We start from the raw sequence: 21,297 nt of genomic DNA, 5'->3' as shown, positions 1-21,297 counted from the left end.
GCACACCCTCTTGATCAAGTTCTGGACGTGTCTACTGAAGTGGTGGTCTCTTGCAACCCTGAACTTATTTCTCACAGAAAGGCCGGCTGTACTGTGTTCCAACATACTACTTGCTACCCACACTGGCAGTGTGGAAGTCCAGCTTCTCCCTGTCCTCACCCACAGCTGTAGTTCCTTTCTGACTGTGGCCATTGGAATTACGAAGCCATACAGCCTGTATTCCTAGTTCATACTTCTCAACTCTTGAGTAGGATCAAAACCAACCTCAGTTACAGCAGCATTAGAGAAATCCCTTCAGACAGCAATTTCCCTTCAACTCAGTGGAGACTGAGATCTCAGAGGTCAGTGATGTTAAGACTCCCTTTCATAGTATAGAGCAGACACATATCTCCCTTTATGGAAGTTCTTATGCTTGTGAATGCCACTATGGCCCACCCAGAGCTGCTGCTGCCTCAATGGCCACTATCAGCAAAGATTTAATCACAGAGAGATATGTGTGTGTGTGTGTGTGTGTATGTGTATCTATGTGTATGTATATGTATAGTTAAGTTGCAGACACTCTTGACTTAATGGCCCCAATAAATTCAATCTAAGTAGAACTTCACAAAGGGAACTTTCACTTAAGACCCCCAACTTTCCACAATGGCAGGGCACAGAAGAGTCCCTGGTCTCCTTGCTGGTTGTGTGGCTGGCCCAGAAGTTGCCATTACTGACATGGCCCAGCATCGTAAGCAGCTTAGACTACATCGTGCTGGCAAGCACAAGACGCAAATACAAAATGTGAGCTGGGGGTCTCACACAGGAGGGACAAGTTTGAGACAAACCTGGTCAACCACGAGAGATGCAGTTACACAATAAAAACTTTATAAAAAGTGTTGGAGCCGGGCGTGGTGGTGCACACCTTTAATCCCAGCACTCGGGAGGCAGAGGCTAGCCTGGTCTACAAAGTAAGTTCCAGGAAAGCCAGGCCATACAGAGAAACCCTGTCTCGAAAAAAAACAAAACAACAACAAAAAAGTGTTGGGATGGGGCTGGAGAGATGGCTCAGCAGTTAAGAGTACTGACTGCTCTTCCAGAGGTCCTGAGTTCAGTTCCCAGCAACCCCATGGTAGCTCACAACATCTGTAATGGGATCCGATGCCCTCTTCTGGTGTGTCATAAGACAGCTACAGTGTACTAAATCTTTTTTTTTTTTTAAAGTGTTGGTAGAGAGCTTTTTTAGTGTGAACGAGGCTCTAGATCCAACCCTCAGTACTGTGAACATCTTCTATAATGTGAAATAAGCTTTCTATTGAGTGTGTGTTGTGCCACAGCTTTGAAAAGTCTGAGCGCTGGCTGCTGACCCTTCCCATGTTGGGCACTGCCTGTGTGGGTTTTCCACATTCTAGCTGCAGTCTTCTGCTGGAAGGAATGTCATGAGGGAAACATGCGTGACTCCCATGTGGGGACTTCACCTGCATGAACTGGAGGGACGCCTCGAAGTCCTCCACGGGGTACATCTTAATTCGGAAGAATTTCATCCCCATTATCAAGCTGATGATGCTTTGCACCACATAGGGGCTCTGCTCTTTGTGCCGTAGCTCTTTCAGCTCTGCCATGAACTTCTTCTTGACAGCAGGGAACCTGAGAAAACATAAAAGACTTACTGAGTAACAGGTAAGAAAGTCACTATCATGAGGGTGTCCAGCATCCAAAGGTGGCTGGGCACAGTGACGGTGAAATACGATGGCTGATGGATCATGAGGACTCAACCCCCAGCATCTGATGGAGTCCAGCTGGCCCCTTTCCCTCCTTTGTTTAATGGGATGATCACTATCTCTTTCAGACTGAGCTAAGTTGCTGTTTAGACCCTCTCATGAGGGTTTAGATCTTAACCTGAGCATGCCAAACAGACAAACACACACCCGTCCATTTTCTCAGGCCACCAAAATACTTGCAGGTCCCTAGGGCCCAGAGTGTCCGACAGCGAGCATCTGGGTGCAGTTCATGGGATCGGCTATTTCTGACAGTGACCACAAATAATTTTTGGATATGTATCTCAAATAATGACTAAAATACCCCAATTTCCATTGCTGAAGTTTTCTGTTGTTCTTGTATAATTTTAGGTTAATGATTACGGAAAAATATATATTTTTAAGTGGAAGGAAAAGTCCAGTAATGGGAAAATTGAAATTATATCTGAGAGAAGAAGGTGAAGGGCTGGCACATGCCTGGGATGGCAGAGGGAGAGGCAGAAGGAGAGGCAGAAGGAGAGGCAGAAGGAGAGGCAGAAGGAGAGGCAGAAGGAGAGGCAGAAGGAGAGGCAGAAGGAGAGGCAGAAGGAGAGGCAGAGGCAGAGGCAGAGGCAGAGGCAGAGGCAGAGGCAGAGGCAGAGGCAGAGGCAGAGGCAGAGGCAGAGGCAGAGGCAGAGGCAGAGGCAGAGGCAGAGGCAGAGGCAGAGGCAGAGGCAGAGGCAGAGGCAGAGGCAGAGGCAGAGGCAGAGGCAGAGGCAGAGGACCATTAGCTTGAGTCTAGCCTGGGCTATATAATAAAACTGGTTCAAAGAAGAAGCTACTGGGGATGGAACTCAGTCAAACAGCACTGGCTCAGCATGGCAAAGTCCGGCTCCCTGGTACCACAGCAACAACAATAACAACAACAATAACAATAAATAAATAAACAAATAAATAAGAATGACCTATCTACTATGTGTAGTACAGGCTTCTAGAGTTTGAGCTGGTGATTGAACACAGATACAAAAGCTACAGTGCCTACTTTCAACTTCTCTGTATTGTTGAAAAAGCAGATTAATACCAACGACACCTGTAACATCATTTTTTGAAATTTCAATCAAGGATATAAAGCTAATTGCTTGGGCCAGGTATGGTGGTACATGATTTTAATTCCAGCACTTGGGAGGCAGAGGCAGGTTGATGGCTAGTCTGGTCTACATAGTGACTCCTGGGCAGCTGGGGCTACACAGAGAGTCTCTCAAACAAACATACAAACAAAAAAGCCCTAAAGCTAATTGCTTTTCTAGTTCTAACTCTGTCGTAGATTTTCAGGTTTTGGTGGTAAATAAGTGCAGAAAACATATCTGAAAATATAAGGTCCAATGCGAAGTTCTGTAGGGCCACATCGTAAGGAGTTTATTGAGATGCATAGACTCTGAGTATGGTTAATGTTGGTCCATGGAGTTTTTTATTTGGGGGTTCTTTATAATAAGGTTTTAGTAAATAATAATAAATGATTCATTATCAAGGCTAGGAGTGTAGAGAGTTGGCTTGATGCTGCTTGTATCCTAATGCTAACATTGGGCCCCAAGACTGGTGCCCCAGAGATAAGAGAGTCTGAACAGTAAGACACTAAGTGACCCTGACCCCAAGTTATTTCTGATTGGTAAATAAAGATGCCAACAGCTAATAGCTGGGCAGAAGAGACATAGGTGGGATATAGGTTTCATGGGCTTGGGGGCCAGAGAGGGCACACGAGGAAGAAGAAGGTGCAGGAGAAGGAGACTCCACCATGGGTTAGGAATAAAGAAAACAGGGTGCTGAGGGCTGGCCAATTAGAGTTAAGAGCAGCCCAGATGAAACATAGTAAGCAATAACTCGGGGTTATCGATAGGACAGTAGAGTCTAACAGCATGGAGGTAGATATCAGGCCAGCTCTTGTGCTGTTTAAGGATTATTGTAACTATAAAGGCTGTGTGTAGTTTTTACCCAGGGACAAAATGATCAAAAGCGGGGTAGAAACCCTGGGTCGGAACTAACAATTCCCATAATATAGGAGGCGAGGGAATATAGCAAACTGAACTTAGGAAGGGCAACTGTGATCATGAAAGCTGAGTGGGAACTACCCAGATCTGAGGAGTTCAGAGCAACTGTTGCCCTTGAGGTAGAAATCACAGGACACGTGACAGGACACAGAGGAGGGTACAGGGACACTCTGCTTGCAGACACAGAATGGGCCTGCACCCATAGTTATGGCTTACTAAACCTTACATTTTATAGGGTTTCCGATGTCTGCTGCATTCTTTTTAGAAAGGCAGCTGAGCAGAGGTGTTAATGTCCGCACAGAAATGTAAATGCATTTGGGTGAGGTATTCTCCAGGGAGCTGGTGACTCACTAAGGGCTCACTCCTGATCTGCAGTGGCATTTCCCACTTCCTGGACAACATTTCAAACTGGCCCATCGTGCTGTCTCTAACATTTCCTGAATACTTGGGAAATAAGGGAGGAAATATTGGTTGTATATCATTTTATATAAATTAACACAGGGATTGTAAAGTTGTGGTTTTGTCTTTCAGATGAAGATACTCGTAAAGATTAAAATGTAAATTGTATTAAATTTAGAAAGCTCAATTTGGTGTCAGGTAACGCTCATTTGGGTGGAAACTGAGAATTGTACTCCTGAACGTTTTAAAATTAAATCCTAAATTCCAATGACACCATTCTTTTCTATTTCATATGTGTGCAGTACACTACATATAAATATACATACCACACACACACACATATATATATGTTAAGATGGCAAAGATGACCATAGAGACAACAGATATCTAAGAGGCACTTCAACCACACACAGTAGCTCTTTAATCCTCAGGGCAGTCCCGTGAAGGGGCATGGTTGCATCCCTCTCAAACATCAAGGCTTCAAAACCTAATAGAGCCAGACAGCTGATCAATGATGGAGCTGATGTCTGAAGGCCATGGCTGACTCAGACTTTCCTCCTCTTACTCCCATGAGACACACTAAGACTGAATTCAGGATTGTTTAAGTATGTTTGTTCCCTATGTGGGCAAGGTCTGAAAACTCACTGAAAAGATACCTTTTGACACAGGATCACTCTAGGTTTCCCAGGCTGGCCTGGAACTCTCGGTATCCCTGGCAGACTGCAAGCCTTAAACCTCCCAATTCTGCCTCAGTCTCCGGAGTCTAGCCCCTGCCTAGATTTACTGTTTGGGTTGCTTATGCCTCTCCCTCGTACCCCCAAGTCATACACAGAGTGAGTGTGACTATTCTAGGAGATGGGGCCCTTGAAGAGGTATGGGAAGACGGGTTGTCTGGCGTGGGCCCTCACTCAATATGCCTGGGGGATGTTTTAAAGACAAGATAATTGGAACATAGCACCGACAGGTAAAGCCACAATGAAGGGCTACTTCTCCACAGGGGAATCAGCCCTGCCAGCACCTTGAACTTGATGCCTGGAACTCTGAAGAAATAAATGTCTGTCAGTAAAGCTTTCTCAGGTCTGTGGCCTTTGTTACAGCATCCTGACCTATCACGTGGGCAACCGCCTCGCCAGCTAATGCCTACAGCTTGAAAGGGAACTGACCCGACAGACCAAGCCACTTTCCTCAACGACTAAAACAAGCATCACGTGGATGAACATACAGTTATCTGTGTGGCATCCTGGTCTGTGGTACAGGTCGTTAAGCCCCAGCGACTCCGGAGACTGAGGCAGAATTGGGAGGTTTAAGGCTTGCAGTCTGCCAGGGATACTGAGAGTTCCAGGCCAGCCTGGGAAACCTAGAGTGATCCTGTGTCAAAAGAAATAGCCTGTAAGGAAACATAACAAGAAGATGGATGGGATATGCATCTGCAGAACAGTGTTTCTCAGCATGCTTGAGGACCTGGGTCCAAAGGTAGTCACCGGCCTAACATATGGGAGGTCCTGGGTTCAATTTCCACTCCCAAAGGAAAAGAAGCAAGGAAGCAAGCAAGGAAGGAAACAAGGAAGGAAGCAAGCAAAGGAGGTAGGAAAGAGAAAGAGGAAGAGAAACGGGCTAGGGAGGGCAGGCAGAAAGATTCTTGACTTGAATGTGTTACAGTTCTCTCCTTTAATGCTTATTGTCTGACACCTCTGAGCTAGGTGCAGGCTCCACAAGATCAGGCACACAGTAGGTACTCAGGAGCGATGCTGAGCACATTAATTGCTTAGGAGTGGGAAGTCCTGATGTGGAGGTGGTTAAGCAGAAGCCCCACACACCCTTGTGCGCCCACTCGGAGGACGTCACTGAGAGGCATCTCAGAGTGAACACGGTCAGAATGTGTAATTAATATCAATTCATTTCTCCCGTTGAATAACAGGCACTTCTCATAGAAAAGGCCTGCAGTTATACATCTATTCTTTTACTCTTAATCCACAGCTAACAAGGAGAGGTAGAAAAAGGCAGGCTGCTTACGTAACTCAGTACGTCAATACGATGAGGCAGTGGCTAAAATTTTACTTTTTCATTTAAAAATAGATGCAACTATTTTTTTTTTTACTGTGAAAAGTTCCATATAACACAAACATGTTATTTTAGGATACAGCCAACCTGCAGATCTATTTCCAGTTAAAGTCTAATTTCTTTTATAATGGTCTCCTTTTTTGTTGTTTTTTTTAAAGAAAGAAGATTATCTATGGTGTTTCCTTTAATACTTCATTTGGTGCTATATTTAGCATATACAAGAATTAAACAATGACTCAATTTGTGGTATTCTATGAAACTCACATAAAGGGGCCTGAAGAAATTACTCAGTGGTTAAGAGCACCGGCTGTTCTTACAGAGAACCTGGGTTCAATTCCTAGCACCCACAACCACCTGTAACTTCAGTTTTAGGGGATTTGGCACCCTCTTCTGGCCTCCTCATGTACTGCACACACATGGAACACACACACACACATACACACACACACACACACACACACACACACACACACACGAGGGCAAAGCATCCATACACATTAGAAAAAAAAAGAAAAAAATGAAAAACATGAATAAAGATGAGAAACCAACCAATCAACAACCAACCAACAGCCTAACCTTGAATGATAGCAATTAATGCATTTGCTAATGAAATGAACATCTTATAATTTGAGTTATTTCTTTTTTTAAAAGATAATATATATATATATATATATATATATATATATATATATATATATATATATATATATATATATAAATACACTCCAGATACAGCAGAAGAGGGCATCAGATCCCATTACAAATGGCTGTGAGCCACCATGTGATTGCTGGGAATTGAACTCAGGACCTCTGAAGAGCAGCCAGTGCTCTTAACTGCTAAGCCATCCCTCCAGCCCATCTCTTTTCTTTTCTTGTCTTGTCTTTTCTTTTCTTTTCTTTTCTTTTCTCTCTTCTCCTCTCTTTTTTCTCTTTTCTCTCTCTCTCTCCCCGCTTCCTCCCTCCCTCTCTCTCTCCCTCCCTCCCTTTCTCTCCCCCCATTTTTTTTTTGGCTTTTCAAGACAGGGTTTCTTTGTGTCACCCAGGCTGTCCTGGAACTCACTCTGTAGTCCAGGCTAGCCTCTCAGTGGCAGCAATCCTTCTGCTCCAGTAACCTGAGATTTGGGGCGATGGCTTGAGCTAACACACTTAGCATGACATTGTTTCTCAACTTGTTCGGAGCCTGCCTAGCCAAGGACAGTCATTTGACAATATGCAGTAGTATGCATTATTCATAAAAACTAAGAGAAGTACAAACATTTATTTTTTGTTATTTTAACATACCAAACTTTCCATGTGATAACATGAGAGAACTTTACTAGTATAATTACAAATATACTGAGATTTTTCATAGTCTGATGAGTCAGCAAATATACATATTGATCTCTTCTTTTCAAGATCATTTCTAAGTATGCATGAACTAAGGACCAGATAATTGCAGCTTTATCCAGTTTAATGCAAAAATATTCACTACTCAATTAAATGAAACTATTTCTTTTTTTTTTTTTTTTAAGATTTATTTATTTATTTATTTACTTATTATATGTAAGTACACTGTAGCTGTCCTCAGACACTCCGGAAGAGGGAGTCAGATCTTGCTACGGATGGTTGTGAGCCACCATGTGGTTGCTGGGATTTGAACTCCTGACCTTTGGAAGAGCAGTCGGGTGCTCTTACCCACTGAGCCATCTCACCAGCCCAAATGAAACTATTTCTAAAATACATCATTCCTCCTTTCCCTAGTGACTCAGGAACCACAAGATCATAATAGATTTTTTTAAAAGTATATTTGAGACCCAAGCACAATGGCCTGCAGTGCCTGAGGTAGCCAGGAGAGGGCGTCAGATCCCCTGGAACTGGAGTTACAAGTGGTTGTGAGCTACCTTGTGCTGGGAACTGAACTCAGCTCCTCTGTACCTCTGACCAGCTCTCTAGCCCCTGTCATTTAGTGTAGCCTTCATCTGGTGCTCCTCTGTGACTGTCTGTCATTCACCTTGATACTTCTCCCTCATGTCAGTACCTTGCCCTCCAGACAGTCCCACCTCCATTTTCTAACGTTGAGGTTTTCCTGTGTGAGAAAGCAGACAACTCCTTTGCTGGAAAGATGGATCAGAGAGAAGGAAAACTCAACACAAGCCATGTTGGGGGGTGGTGACTCTACTTTCTATGGTCTTATGGTTTTACCTGGCTTAGGTGAAGTTGCTGTATTAGGAAAACGCTTTGGAGGGGCCAGCGAGATGGTTTTGGAAATAAAGGTGCTTGCTGCCAAGCCTGAGGACCAGAGTTTACTTCTCAGGACTTGACAGTGGAGAGAACTGACTCTTGCCAATTGTTTGTGCCTCCTAATAGAAGGATGATGATGATGATAATGATGATGACGACAACGACGAAGACATAAAAAGTTTGATAAATTATGCACTTCCATGGTGTGAGGAAATTTCATTTGTCTTTTTTTCTTTTCTTTTTACTGTTCCTTAAACAATACAGCGTGTCAACTATTTCCACAGCATTCATATGGTATCAGGGGTTATGGGTTACCCAGAGTGACCTAACTGTATGTCGGAAGAGCAAAGCTTATGTGGAAAGACTGCATATGCTGTTTGCATGGACATGAGCATCCCAGACTTTGGTATCCATGGGAACAAGGGGTGAGGCAGGGATATGGGCTGGCTTGATCTTACTCAGGTCTTAAACACAGAGCCGTAGCTGCTTCGAGTTCATACGGGCAACAGCCCTTCCGTGTCCAGCAAACATTTTCACAGCAGGCAAACACTACCTCTGGTCCTTAACCATCTTTCTGCTCTCTCTTCCCTGATGCTTCCTAGGCCTTAGAGACACGGAGTATGAGATGGCTGTCTTAGAGAGAGAATGCCATAGTATCTTACTCTGTACACTGATCAGTTGAGAGTCCCTGTATTATTGACATCTACTGCAAAAAGTAGCTTCTCTAATGGGGGTTGAGGAATGCACTAACTTAATGGTCATGAAGAATTCCATCCCTTGAAGACAGACCTCCCTCTCCCTCTCCCTCTCCCTCTCCCTCTCCCCAACCCCCCCCCCCCCCGACTGCACTTCACGGGGACTGGGGCATCATTCGCCATAAGCTGTTTCCTTGGCCTGAATTCCCACCATGTCCTTAGTTGCTTGTACCTGATCTAGCCATTCAGGCTTTTGACTGGATTGCCTCTGAGTTGAACGGAATGAAGCCTGGCAGGTAGGGTGTGACCGTGTCTGGAATGAGTTTATCAGTGCTCACAGTCTAACATGGCACTGTTCTAGCCTGCTAAGTATCACAGGGCCAGATAAATTTAGCAAGGAGAATTTCCCCCCTGACTTGTTTCCATGACAATGTCTGGGACATTTTTAGCTCAGTTGAATTAAGCAAGGTCTGTAGTGAAAGGGACATTGTAGAATGGAATTTTCCCACTTACGAGTGAGAGCCTGTAAGTAACTATCTGGTCCTGGCGGACTGAAAAGCAAAACAAAACTAAACTAAAAGATGTCTTTGGAATATTTGAGAAGAGAGAAAGTAATTTGGTCACACACATTTTTTTTTTCTTTCTTAGAAACAGTGGCCCGAAATGAAGGGATGTGGTGGGATCTGGTCCAACTGCCAAGATGGAAGAGGCAGTTTGGACCTGTTTTGAGGGAGACTCTAGTTGGCTTCACACTCTGCACATGCTTCTGTAAGTTAGAGGCTCTGTAAGTTAGAGGCTTCTGTACGTTAGAGGCTCAAGGGCGCCGGCACTCACTCACTTGGCTTGGGCCAGCACTCCGATGACCTCAGCATACAGATCAGCCACAATGTGCATATTGCCAGTGTTGGGACCCAGGTACCTGAGTGGGACAGAAGCAGACAAGTTAGGGGTCTGGTGCCCAGAAAAGATCAATGAGCTAAATTAGAAGTTAGCGTTCTACGTTGTCAATACTCTAAGGAGGGAAATCGCCTTACCCTTCTTTGTATTTAAAGTGCTTGAAAGCCAAGTTAATAATATCATGTATTAAGCTGTCAATTACAGGATGAAGGGGGATCTGGAAAAAAAAAGATGACATTGAATTTGGAAGAGATTATTAAACAACCTGTCTATAATAGTCACTCCAACAATGACACATGGCCTATTGTAATCAATAAACAGGGTCCACATTGCCCAGTAATTCATAAGCCATACATTCAGACTTTTAAAACGTAGTCAGTCTTACAAAGTGTAAATAGAAAGTGATAGTAAATGAATCACTCACCTGTTTCAAGACTTCTATTAACACTAAAGAAAAGATGAAATCAATGGCAAGGTCCCGTCTCTCCATTAAATAGTCTCGCTGCTGTTCATCACTGTGAAGGTTAAAACGAAGGTACTTTTAGGGTGAAGTGGACCATCTCATCAGAAGACTGCTCCCAGTCCCCACCCTGGACCACCCTGCTCTGACAAGATCATGTGTTACCCTGGACCACCATGCTATGACGAGATCATGTGTTACCGCACAGGAAGGTTGCTGCTTTCATTATGGCTCAACGGGCAAATACTGCCAGAATATTTGATTTTAAAAAAATGCCAACCATATAGCCATCTGTGGGTGCAGAACCTCATTCTGTGAACTTTCCTATAGTCCCCCTGCAGCCCAGGAATGCGACTGTTGATAAAATAAGATTCATATGTGAGACAGAGCTTCCAGGGTGGGGGTGTGTGTTCAAAGGATCTTGGGACTTAAGGTAGCGATGTAATTAACAGATTTCACAAAGGATCCTGGGTAACGAGAAGCTGGAAGCATTTGACAGAGGAAGTGATATGACAGGAATGGAAGGAAGGGAGGAAGGAAGGAAGGAAGGAAGGAAGGAAGGAAGGAAGGAAGGAAGGAAGGAAAAAAGGGAGGGAGGGAGGGAGGGAGGAGGAAGGGTAAAGTGGAGTATTTGTATTCATTGTAAAGGCATGCCAAGGGAAATGTGCATCTCCTTGCCTGCTTTCTGCTGGGTACTGACCTTGACCCTCAATGGGTGGGATGGCCATGGTGTGGAAATGTCCTGACTTAAACTATGCCTCTTCTACCTTTCCCAATGATGAGAGGGAAATGCTAATGATACAGATTGACTGTCTCTTCTCTGAAATGCTGGGGGATGTCTTCTCACTTTGGAGTATTTGTACATGTAACATCTTGGGGATGAGATCCAAATCTAAGCACAAAATTCCTTATGTCTCATGAATACTCTCTGATGGTGATTAGCATGGGTCGAGCATACTGCTCTCTGTGTCGCCTGCATCTGTGGTGTGAGATCAGCCGTGGGGTCATCTACTTTTGACCTTCCTGTCACATCAGACATTTATTTATTTATTTATTTATTTAGGAGCACTTCAGTTTGGGGATTTTTTTTTTTCAAGAGAGATGGTCAACTTTACTTGAATGAAGGTTTGAAGTGGTCAGGCATCTATAGTACTTAGTGTAATCTCCTAAACACATAGAGGGTCCATACTTGTTGAGGCTAACAGGATACACACTCCCTTGGAAGGTATTTTCAGAATAAGCCAAAGGAATTTAAAGCATGAGATGCTTTTGTTGTGTGTCTAGGAATGAGGAATAAGAGGAAAACAAGATGGGATTTCAGACACGTACACGTACACGCACACGCACACAGATGCGCGCATGCATACATATACACACACACACCCCCATACGCACACACACATACACCAAGGCACAGACCCATGCACACACACACGAACTTCTGGAAGTGCCTGTTATTGTATGAAGTCACATCCGGTAGGTTGGTGAGGTTAAGAAGGGAAGCTTTGGTTTCGCTTTTCCAAGGGAAATCATGGTCAGATCATTTCTGAGCAGCAAGACAGGAGGAAGAGTGTAAACAAATCCATCCAAGGTCATTTGAGACCCACCTGAGCTCGGTGCTAGAAAATGAACAAATCTGTATTCAAAAAGAGAGCCTTCCCAGTCGAGACTCCAGCACGCACCTCACGAGACAGAAAAAGGAGGTTTGAAGCAAGAGCAAGAAGGCTCTCAATACAGCAGCAGTAGAGCCGCTTGGTAAAGGTCCTTTAAAGCAGCCAGAGAAGGCGACAACCCAAGCTCCATTCCTGGAACCCCAGGTGGAGGTGACTCCCCAAAGCTGACATACACGCATGCTGGACCACCTCCCTCGTCCCCTCGCCTCTACCCAGTGATGATGATGATGATAATAATAATAATAATAAAACTTAGAACCGTTTCCCAAAGTGCTCAGAGAACCCCAAGAAAGGGGTAGTTTCTGGCTGGGAAAAATAAAAAAATAAAATTAAACATTTTAAACCCTGATTTTATTTAATATGGCAAATTATGACTTCAGATAAAAAATACATACTTGCCGGGCGTGGTGGCGCATGCTTTTAATCCCAGCACTTGGGAGGCAGAGGCAGGCAGATTTCTGAGTTCGAGGTCAGCCTGGTCTACAGAGTGAGTTCCAGGACAGCCAGGGCTACACAGAGAAACCCTGTCTCGAGAAAAAAAAAAAAAAAAAAAAAAAGAAAAAGAAAAGAAAAGATACATACTTTTCCAATAGTGATTCAATTTGACTGCCTAGTGGAGGTCCAAGTGACAGGAGCCAGAGGCATCTGACAAATACTTTTGACAGGGAAGATGCTGCTACTGCTATCCACGACCCGGGGACAGTTCCTCCACTCAACAGTTTTCCCTCGCTTAGGCCCCTCCCTCAAGTTACCGATTCAGTCACAGCCTAGCTATAGCTATGCCATACTCTTGGGACTCTTCAGACATAGATAATCATATTCTCTCTCTCTCTCTCTCTCTCTCTCCCTCTCTCTCTCTCTCTCTCTCTCTCTGTCTCTCTCTCTCAGGGGTTTCTCTGTGTAACCCTGGCTGTCATGGAACTTGCTCTGTAGACCAGGCTGGCCCCCCTGCCCCCTACATGCTGAGATTAAAGGTGTGCACCAAAGGTGCCTGACTACATACTCTCATTTTAAATGTTGAAGTATAGCTAAAACACGACTGAGATAAATTCTACTGCTCTAATTCTGCGGACATTTGACCTCAAAACTGACCTGCAAAGGACCAGCAGTGATTAAAAACCAAACTCAGAAACAAATAAACAAATCCAAATAACAAACAATAACAAAACAGGAACAACAACAACAACCACAAACCAACAACAAACCTTGCATTTTCAATTCATCAAGAATCTAGATTTAGTAACTGAATTCCGACAGGGCAAAGAAAAAAAAAGACCAAACTCATTTGGTTCAATTCTTACAAATGGATGCTGGTCCCTGTGGAGAGTTATCCCCAGGCGAGTCTCTTCTCCCACTCACGAGCCAATGTGTCTGATGGGAGGAAGTGATTGCACGAATTTACTGCAAACTATTTTCAGACATCCATTGGAAAAAAAAATCTGCTGTCAAATTTGAATATATTAAAAAGTTATTCTTGAAGAGAGACTGCTAAAGGGGCTGGAGAGATAGCTCAGCAGTTAGGAGCACTGGCTGCTCTCACAGAGGACCTGGGTTCCCAGCATCCACATGGTGGCTCACAACCATCTGTAAGTTCAGTTTCAGGGGATCTGTCGTCCTCTTCTGGCCTCCATGGGCACTGCATGCATGTGGTGCACATCCATACATTGCAGGCAAATACTTATAAATACAAAGTAAAAATTAAAAATCTAAATAAAGGAAAAGATTAAAGGCAGACTGGTAATGGGAACGGGCTCTCTTTCTGGAGTCAGAAAACAACGGACTTAGGTAGTGGTGACCCTGTACAGTGTTGGGACTCTACGATCAATGAACACATGGTTCAAAGCGACATCTGTTATAGGATGTATACTGTGTCATCAGGTGTTTCCTGCAAGCCCACATCTGTAATCCCAATACTTAGGAATCAAGAAAAGGTCTGCCAGGCACACCAGGCTACCCCGGCTAGAGAGCGAGGCTCTGGGTTTTTTGTTTGTTTGTTTGTTTTTGTTTTTGTTTTTAATTCCTTCAACTACAACATACTCACTGTGAAAAAGTTACCTATCACCTTCTCAAACAAAGTGATCAATATGATCGAATGTCGCAGAAACTCAAGCATTTTAGAAAACTTACACACCCTAAAGAAATGTATTTGATAAAATTACAGGTCTTAAATTTCAAAAAGAAAACTTTAAACATAGTATCAGGATTATCAAGAAAAACAAAAGCTAGGCCACTGGAGAGCAGTGGCAGGTATCTGATTTTTAGTAGCAAATTTCATGTTACTCTGTTTAAAGGCATTTAGACAAAAAGTACAATCAATTCTTGTGGAGAAATAGAACTAGTTTCAAGATAGCCTCTTTTTTTTACTTTTTCAAGATTGATCTTATATTTAATTACATGTATGCATGTATGTATTTATGTGTGTGCATCTGAGTGCAGGGACTCAAAGAGGTAAAGCGAAATCTGATACCCAAAGAGCTGGGACATAGGTGGCTATGAGATGCCTGATGTGGGTCTGGGGACCCAGCCCAGGTCCTCTGCAAGAGCAATATTTAATTTCAAAGCTCAGCCATCCTTCCGGCATTTCATTTTTTAAAAAGTCATATTAAGCCTTCTTCATATCCATAAGTTGTTTCTTTCTTTTGCCTAGCTAGATACCATACCTTCACTTCAAACTTCCGGACTTCAATGTTTGCCTAATATCTGGGGTCATGCACTAACTTGATCCCGTAAGAATGTAGTCAGCTGCCAAACAGCTCCTGCGGTAGTAAATTCCACTTCTCAAACCCACAGGGAAGATGGACCACAGAGTGCACAGCTGGCAGCGGATGTCACAGACATGAATTTAACCTCTACGTTTGAACCCTCTCTCTGAAATACAGAGAGATAGCCAGCCAAAAGACTCCCTGCCTGCAGCCCAGTGCCCTTCTACCATGGTTTGCTAAGCACTCCAGGTTACATGGGTAACAGGCTAATATTAAAATATCTGATGGATTACTGGGCCTGCAGTGACCTGATCTTGAGTATAGACCTAGGGAGGGGAGACTATAGAGGAAAGAAGAAGCAATATGATGACCTGGGGCCAGTATAGTCTGTGTTGACAGATATATAAATAAGACCCCTTGTGTTTCCAAGAGGAGCCAGTCGCCAGGGACAGACAGGATGCTGCAAATGCCCTCTCTGCTACAGACCAGGGCACTCCATGGCATTTGCTGGGGCTCTTCCAGGAATGTCAGAGAGCACAGGGTCTCACACAATTCTCATTTTGATGCATGAGGAAAGACAGGGGTGAGAGTGTAACAGGCATGAGAGAGAAAGAGAGGGGGAGAGAGAGAGAGAGAGAGAGAGAGAGAGGGAGTGGAAGAGAGAAAGAAAGAAAGAAAGAAAGAAAGAAAGAAAGAAAGAAAGAAAGTGAGAACGAGAGAGAGAGAGAGAGAGTGTGTACCTTTTGGACTTATTGCTTGTTCGTGGCCTGTATTCGTGTGACTCGTCCTCAATGCCGTTTTGCCTTTTGTACCAGTCGAAGAGTGTTCGCAGGATGGAGGGCAGGCAGTACTCAGAGAGGGAGCTCATAGAGCTGATGACCTTAGGGAAAGAGAGACACAGGCCATCAGACGGCTTGCTGGCAAGGCCAGTCAGTCCCTGAGACACTGGCTGTTGCATAAATTATCAACCACGAGCAATAGGCACCACCAAGTTTTCTACACATGCTCAGACATCTCTTTCGTAAATTAGTGTGCCACATCACTTAGCGTGGCAGACACTTTTCACATAATAATATCCTGTGGCTCAAGACACGGCTGACCCCCGACTGCCATTCACAGTAGCAATCTGATGGTCACTGCACCTGAGTTCTTCATGAAACCAGCACCATTATTTTATCGTGTCGTCTACCATAATAACACTGTGCTGTTTCCATCTTCAAAAGTCCTTAGAGAAAATAAAAAGAACTCAAGCATATTGTAAACCAGTTTCCCAAGTGGATATCCTATAGACCTAGGGAGGGGAGACTATACAGGAAAGAAGATCATTATACTCTCCCAATAAGACAAACAATCATTATACTCTCCCAATAAGCAATCATTGGAACTAATGCCCCCAATCAGGATCCAGGTGCCAATGAGTATAGTTTAATTTTATTGATTAAATGTATTGCTATATTTTAAAAACATATTTGGCGTAGCCTCCTCTTAAAGTGAAGTGGTCTTGTGAGCAGACTCTCCCACCATCACTTCTAAAACCTTTGGAGCAAGCAAGCAGGACTTTCCCCTCAGAGAGTATTACTCAACGCCTTAATCTCTCTCTCTCTCTCTCCCATGACAATAGTTGTAAGCACACACACACACATATCTGTACGTTATCTTTAGCCATGGGTTGGTAGAAGTGAAAAAATAAACAGGATGTTGTATTTGGACCATTCTATGAATCTGGTTATCAATCTTTCCAAATCGAAACCAATCTGCTATTCCAACATGAGACAGAATATTTTGGGTCTGGAGAGATGGCTCAATGGTTTAGAGCACTGGCTGCTCTTGCAGAGGGCCTGGGCTTAGTTCTCAGCACCCACATGGTAGCTCACAACTATCTGTATATAACTTCAGTTCCAGGGGCTCTGATGCCCTCTTCTGGACCCCATGGGCTCTGCACACATGTGGTGGACATACTCACATGCAAGTAAACACTCATACACAACCTTTTTAAAGTAAGGAAAATTTAGCCAGGCACAGTGGTTACACAGGTACATTCCTTTAACCCCAGAACAAAGGCAGGGGGCAGAGGCCAGGGGGGAGGGGGCAACAGATCTCTGAATTCAAGACTAGCATGGTCTACACAGTGAGTTCCTAAACAGCCAGGACTACGCAGAGAAACCATGTATCAACAAAACAAAACAAACACACACACACACACACACACACACACACACACACACACACAAACAAAATAAAAACCTACCTCCCCAAAAAAGAAAAAGATATATATATGTATATATTAATAGATAGACATATAATTTAGTGAAAATTTAAAAACAATGATAAATCAAGATAATCTTGTATGGGATACTACAGTCTGTGCAAACTTGTAAAGGAGATAGACTTACACCTGATCCTGAACATCTCTGGGCACAACCTACTGTACTCATATGCTTTATTTAGGGATAACCTGTGCTAGATAGGTTTCTTTTTTAAACTGTATGCATTCACTATTATTATTGTTTTTGTTAACTTGACACAGCAATGGTCATTTGGGATGATGGAACTTCAACTGAGAAACTGCCTCCATTAGATTGGCCCGTGGCTGGTTTGTGAGGCACTTTCTTGACTGATGATTGGTGTAGGAGGCTCCAGCCCACTGTGGGTGGAGTCCCCCCTGGGCTGGTAGTCCTGGGTTTTATAAGAGACCAGGTTGAACAAGCCACAAGGAGAAACTAGTGAGCAGTGTTTCCTCATGGTCTCCACAAAAGTTTCTGCCTCCGAGTTCCTGCCTTGGCTTGCCCCAGTAATGAACTACGATCTAGAAGTGTAAGCCAAACAAGCTTTTCCTCCTTAAGTCGCTTTGATCATGGTCTTTATCATAGCAACAAAGAGGCAAGCATTCCACAAATTGCCTATAAAAATTAAGAGAAAAATTCTCTGCTTGTTAAAAAAAATGACCATGAAGCCTCTCTCACCTGCAGGCACTTTTGTTAGCACAGGCGCTGACAGTACCTCAGAGGGAATGACAGACAGACAGACAGGTCAGTGGGGTGGGGGTGGGGGAGATATGTGCCTCTTCCATCTCTCTCCCTGCCCTGCAGAAGCCAGGTTTTCGGGGAGGAAGGGTGGGGTCTGCAGAGCCCTGGCCCTCAAAGTCCAGGAAGGGAGGAAGGTCTTGCTGTCTTGGCTTCTGGACTCCTCCCTTTATGGGAAGTGAAGCCAAATGGCCACATGAATTCCAGCTCTGTGCTGCTGCTGAAAGCGGGCAGGCCCGGCACAAAGATGGCCTTGTTGCCTTTAAATAATGATGCCCTTCTACCATGGATGGGCAGAGACGGGGCAGCAGGTGGGGATGGAGTATATGGAATCCCAGGCTCATTTCAAAGGGTGTTTTCTTTTGGGGTGTATATAAGAGTACTAAATGTACTCTGCAAATGTTCTAATATTTGCTTTGGCTTTCTGTGTGTGAGTAGGCTATCAGACACTGCCCATTAACGCTCCGGCGAAGAGGGTGGCTTTTCTGAAACCTTTCGTTATCCTTGCTGAATACAAAGAGGGAAACTTCACACTTAGATATTTGAATACTTACTTCATAAGGTCACGCCATATTTTATAGTCATAAGACAGATTTGTCATGGCACTGAACGGCCAATTTAAAATCACCTCAGCGATGGCTCAGGGGGTCAGGGTACCTATTGTGTAAATTCTGAAAATACTGACATTGTAACACTGCACTCATGTTTAAGTGGTAACAGCTTTAAACACTTAATTTGATACTTTTTTTTCCCTAGAAGATTAGCAACCATTTTGTTGTTGTTGTTTTAATACCTTGGTTTTTAAGGCACGTACCACTCTACTAGAGAATCATTTCAGAAATGCTGAATAACACTAATAATGTATAAATCCAACATTGGTTAATTTTTTATCCTTAATTTCTTATTCATTTTCACTTAGGCATTTTTAAAGACTTAGTAATTTTCTTATTTTATGTGTTTGCCTCCATGTATGTATGTACACCATGTGCATACAGTGCCCACAGGTGCCAGAAGAGGGTGTGAGAACTACTGGACTTGGAGTACCAGACAGCTGTGAACTACCATGTGGGTGCTGGGAACTGAACCCAGGTCCTCTGTAAGAACAGCCAGTGCTCTAATCACTGAGCAACCTCTCCAGCCCCACTTAGCCACTTTAAACAGGTGTTTACTGCACTGTGACACTACAGTGACTGCTGAAACACTAGGGGTTCATGGTTCCTTTTTGAGACAGTTATAAGTGTTCACGATGCTGTCTCAACTCTAGCACATGGATGTATTTTACCATGAGTTTTCTGCTAACAGGAGATATTTTTTCTTTTTTAACATATTAACAACCTAAGCTGCTTTATTGGTACACAAAACAGGCAGCACCTATGAGAAAACCAAAGAAGTTACTCAGGATGTTTGCGTACACTGTGTGGGAATTACAACAACACCACAGGCAATGAATGCAAGCAATACTCTGAACACACGCTTGCAAGTGACTGTCCTCAGAGCCCAGCATGAGATGCCCGAGCCTTCACCCGGCTTGTTTCCATAATCCCCAAGGGCACTGAGAAGCTCAGAAGGTCTTGGCTTCACGTTACAGCTTGACGGGCCTGGCACTGCACCGTCTCTCTGAAGCACTGAGTTGTAAAGCGAGACAGGGAATACTTAATCTCACTGGGTTTTAAACCGAGGACAAAATGAGACACTGTAAAATTCAGGGCACATAACAACCCTCTGGTCTCATTCTCCCGCTTCTAAATATTGAAATGAAAATTCAGACATAAAACACATCTGATTTCTGCGCAGCAAAAGAGGGTGGAGAACTGTTGTTAACTACCCTTGGACAAGGGGTTAAGTGTCCAGATTACATTAAGAGCTGTGAAATTTCAACACTCCAAACCCAAAACTTCTGATCAGTAAATAAGCCAACGAATTCGGTTGATAGTTCATGCGAGAAGAAAAGCAAGTGGCTAATAAGTATTTGTAAAAGTGCTCACCTCACAGCAAGAGTGGTTACTGCACTTGGTTCTGTGCCCACCAACACTGTCATGGGGGGAGGGGATGAAGCCGCACACCTCCCTGAAGGCTAATGGCGGCCGGAGGAGGGGTCCTATTCCTGGGAAGTGTAGTTGCCCTTGCAGGAGTAAATGACACCCCAATCAAGTTCATACATGCAACTCGAAGTAAATGCAGTGGGGCATAGGCAGACAGACAGACAGACAGACAGACAGACAAAGTCAGACATAAACCCTGGAAGGGGACTTGGTGGGAATGGGCTGATAACAGAGACTACAATCAAAATGGAACACATATATGCATGAAATTGTGAGAGAATTTTTTAAAAAGTATTCAACATCCTTGAACACTTGAGGAAACTACCTAGAGCCACCACCGCACTCCAGTGAAGACAGGCGCCATCAGGAAAACTAAGGAGGTGTGTGTGTAATCAGGAAAACTAAGGAGGTGTGTGTGGGGGGGGGGGAAGAACACCTAGACGTGGCAGGAGCGGACACTAGTGCCTGTGGAAACCAGGTGGAGGCTTCTGCTGTGGAAGGGGGGGCAATCTCAGAGGCAGAGGGAGAAACAGTTTTCTTCAGTGGTCTAACCTCTGGTAAGGTGTCCCTGCTCCTGTAAATACTTCCCCTCCAACACTCCACACTTGTGTAAAAAAACCCTAATGAAAATTCTGACCTTCCTCTTCCTCCTCCATCTTCTCTTCTTCCTCCCTGTTCTCCTCCTTACTTTCTTCCTCGTCTTTCCTCTCCTTCCTCTTTGTCTTCCTCCTCTCCTCCTTTTCTTCTCTCCAACCTCTTTTTCCTCTTCCCCCTTCCACCATCCTCTTTCTCTTCTTTTTCTCCCTGTCTCTCTCAAACACACACACATACACACACGCACACACACACTCTCACTCAAACTTAACACACACACGTTCACATATGTACATGCATACACGCACATACTCATGAATATACTCACATATACACACACTTTTTAAAATAAGATTTATTTATTTATTATATGTAAGTACACTAGCTGTCTTCAGACACTCCAGAAGAGGGAGTCAGATCTCATTACAGATGGTTGTGAGCCACCATGTGGTTGCTGGGATTTGAACTCAGGACCTTCGGAAGAGCAGTTGGTCCTCTTAACCGCTGAGCCATCTTTCCAGTCCCACACACTTTCACATACACAACACACACATAAACTCGCACACAGACAGACACAAACCTAGACGGGGGTTAGTTGGGAAGAGACAGAGGATTAACAAGAGAGGGAAAGGGACAAGAGGGTGGCTAAGTGTGATCAAGATACACTAAGTACATGTATGAGAAGGTTGTTGTGAAGGCAATTATTTTATGACACTAATTAAGAAAACATTTTCAGGAACTGAAAATAGGCCCAGCTATACCTCTTTTGGGCAT

The 21,297-nt window shown here is 43.9% G+C and overlaps 1 protein-coding gene across 11 annotated transcripts in view; it reads right to left on the bottom strand.

The window, feature by feature from the left end:
* Window positions 1-21,297, bottom strand: part of Fry (FRY microtubule binding protein) — a 379,136-nt gene that overhangs the window by 141,657 nt on the left and 216,182 nt on the right. For all 11 annotated transcript variants that reach the window (XM_006504932.3, XM_006504933.3, XM_030254574.1 and 8 more), the window contains 5 exons: window positions 15,605-15,744; window positions 10,454-10,544; window positions 10,167-10,246; window positions 9,971-10,051; window positions 1,455-1,623 (listed from right to left, as the gene is read on the bottom strand). In XM_006504932.3, coding sequence (XP_006504995.1) covers window positions 1,455-1,623; window positions 9,971-10,051; window positions 10,167-10,246; window positions 10,454-10,544; window positions 15,605-15,744 — 561 coding nt within the window. The remainder of the gene's footprint in view (window positions 1-1,454; window positions 1,624-9,970; window positions 10,052-10,166; window positions 10,247-10,453; window positions 10,545-15,604; window positions 15,745-21,297) is intronic.

The sequence above is a fragment of the Mus musculus genome, chromosome 5 (assembly GCF_000001635.26).
Source record: "Mus musculus strain C57BL/6J chromosome 5, GRCm38.p6 C57BL/6J".
Taxonomy (NCBI): Eukaryota; Metazoa; Chordata; class Mammalia; order Rodentia; family Muridae; genus Mus; species Mus musculus.
The sequence above is the reverse complement of the archived record's forward strand: the minus strand, read 5'-3'. Positions and strand labels throughout refer to the sequence as shown.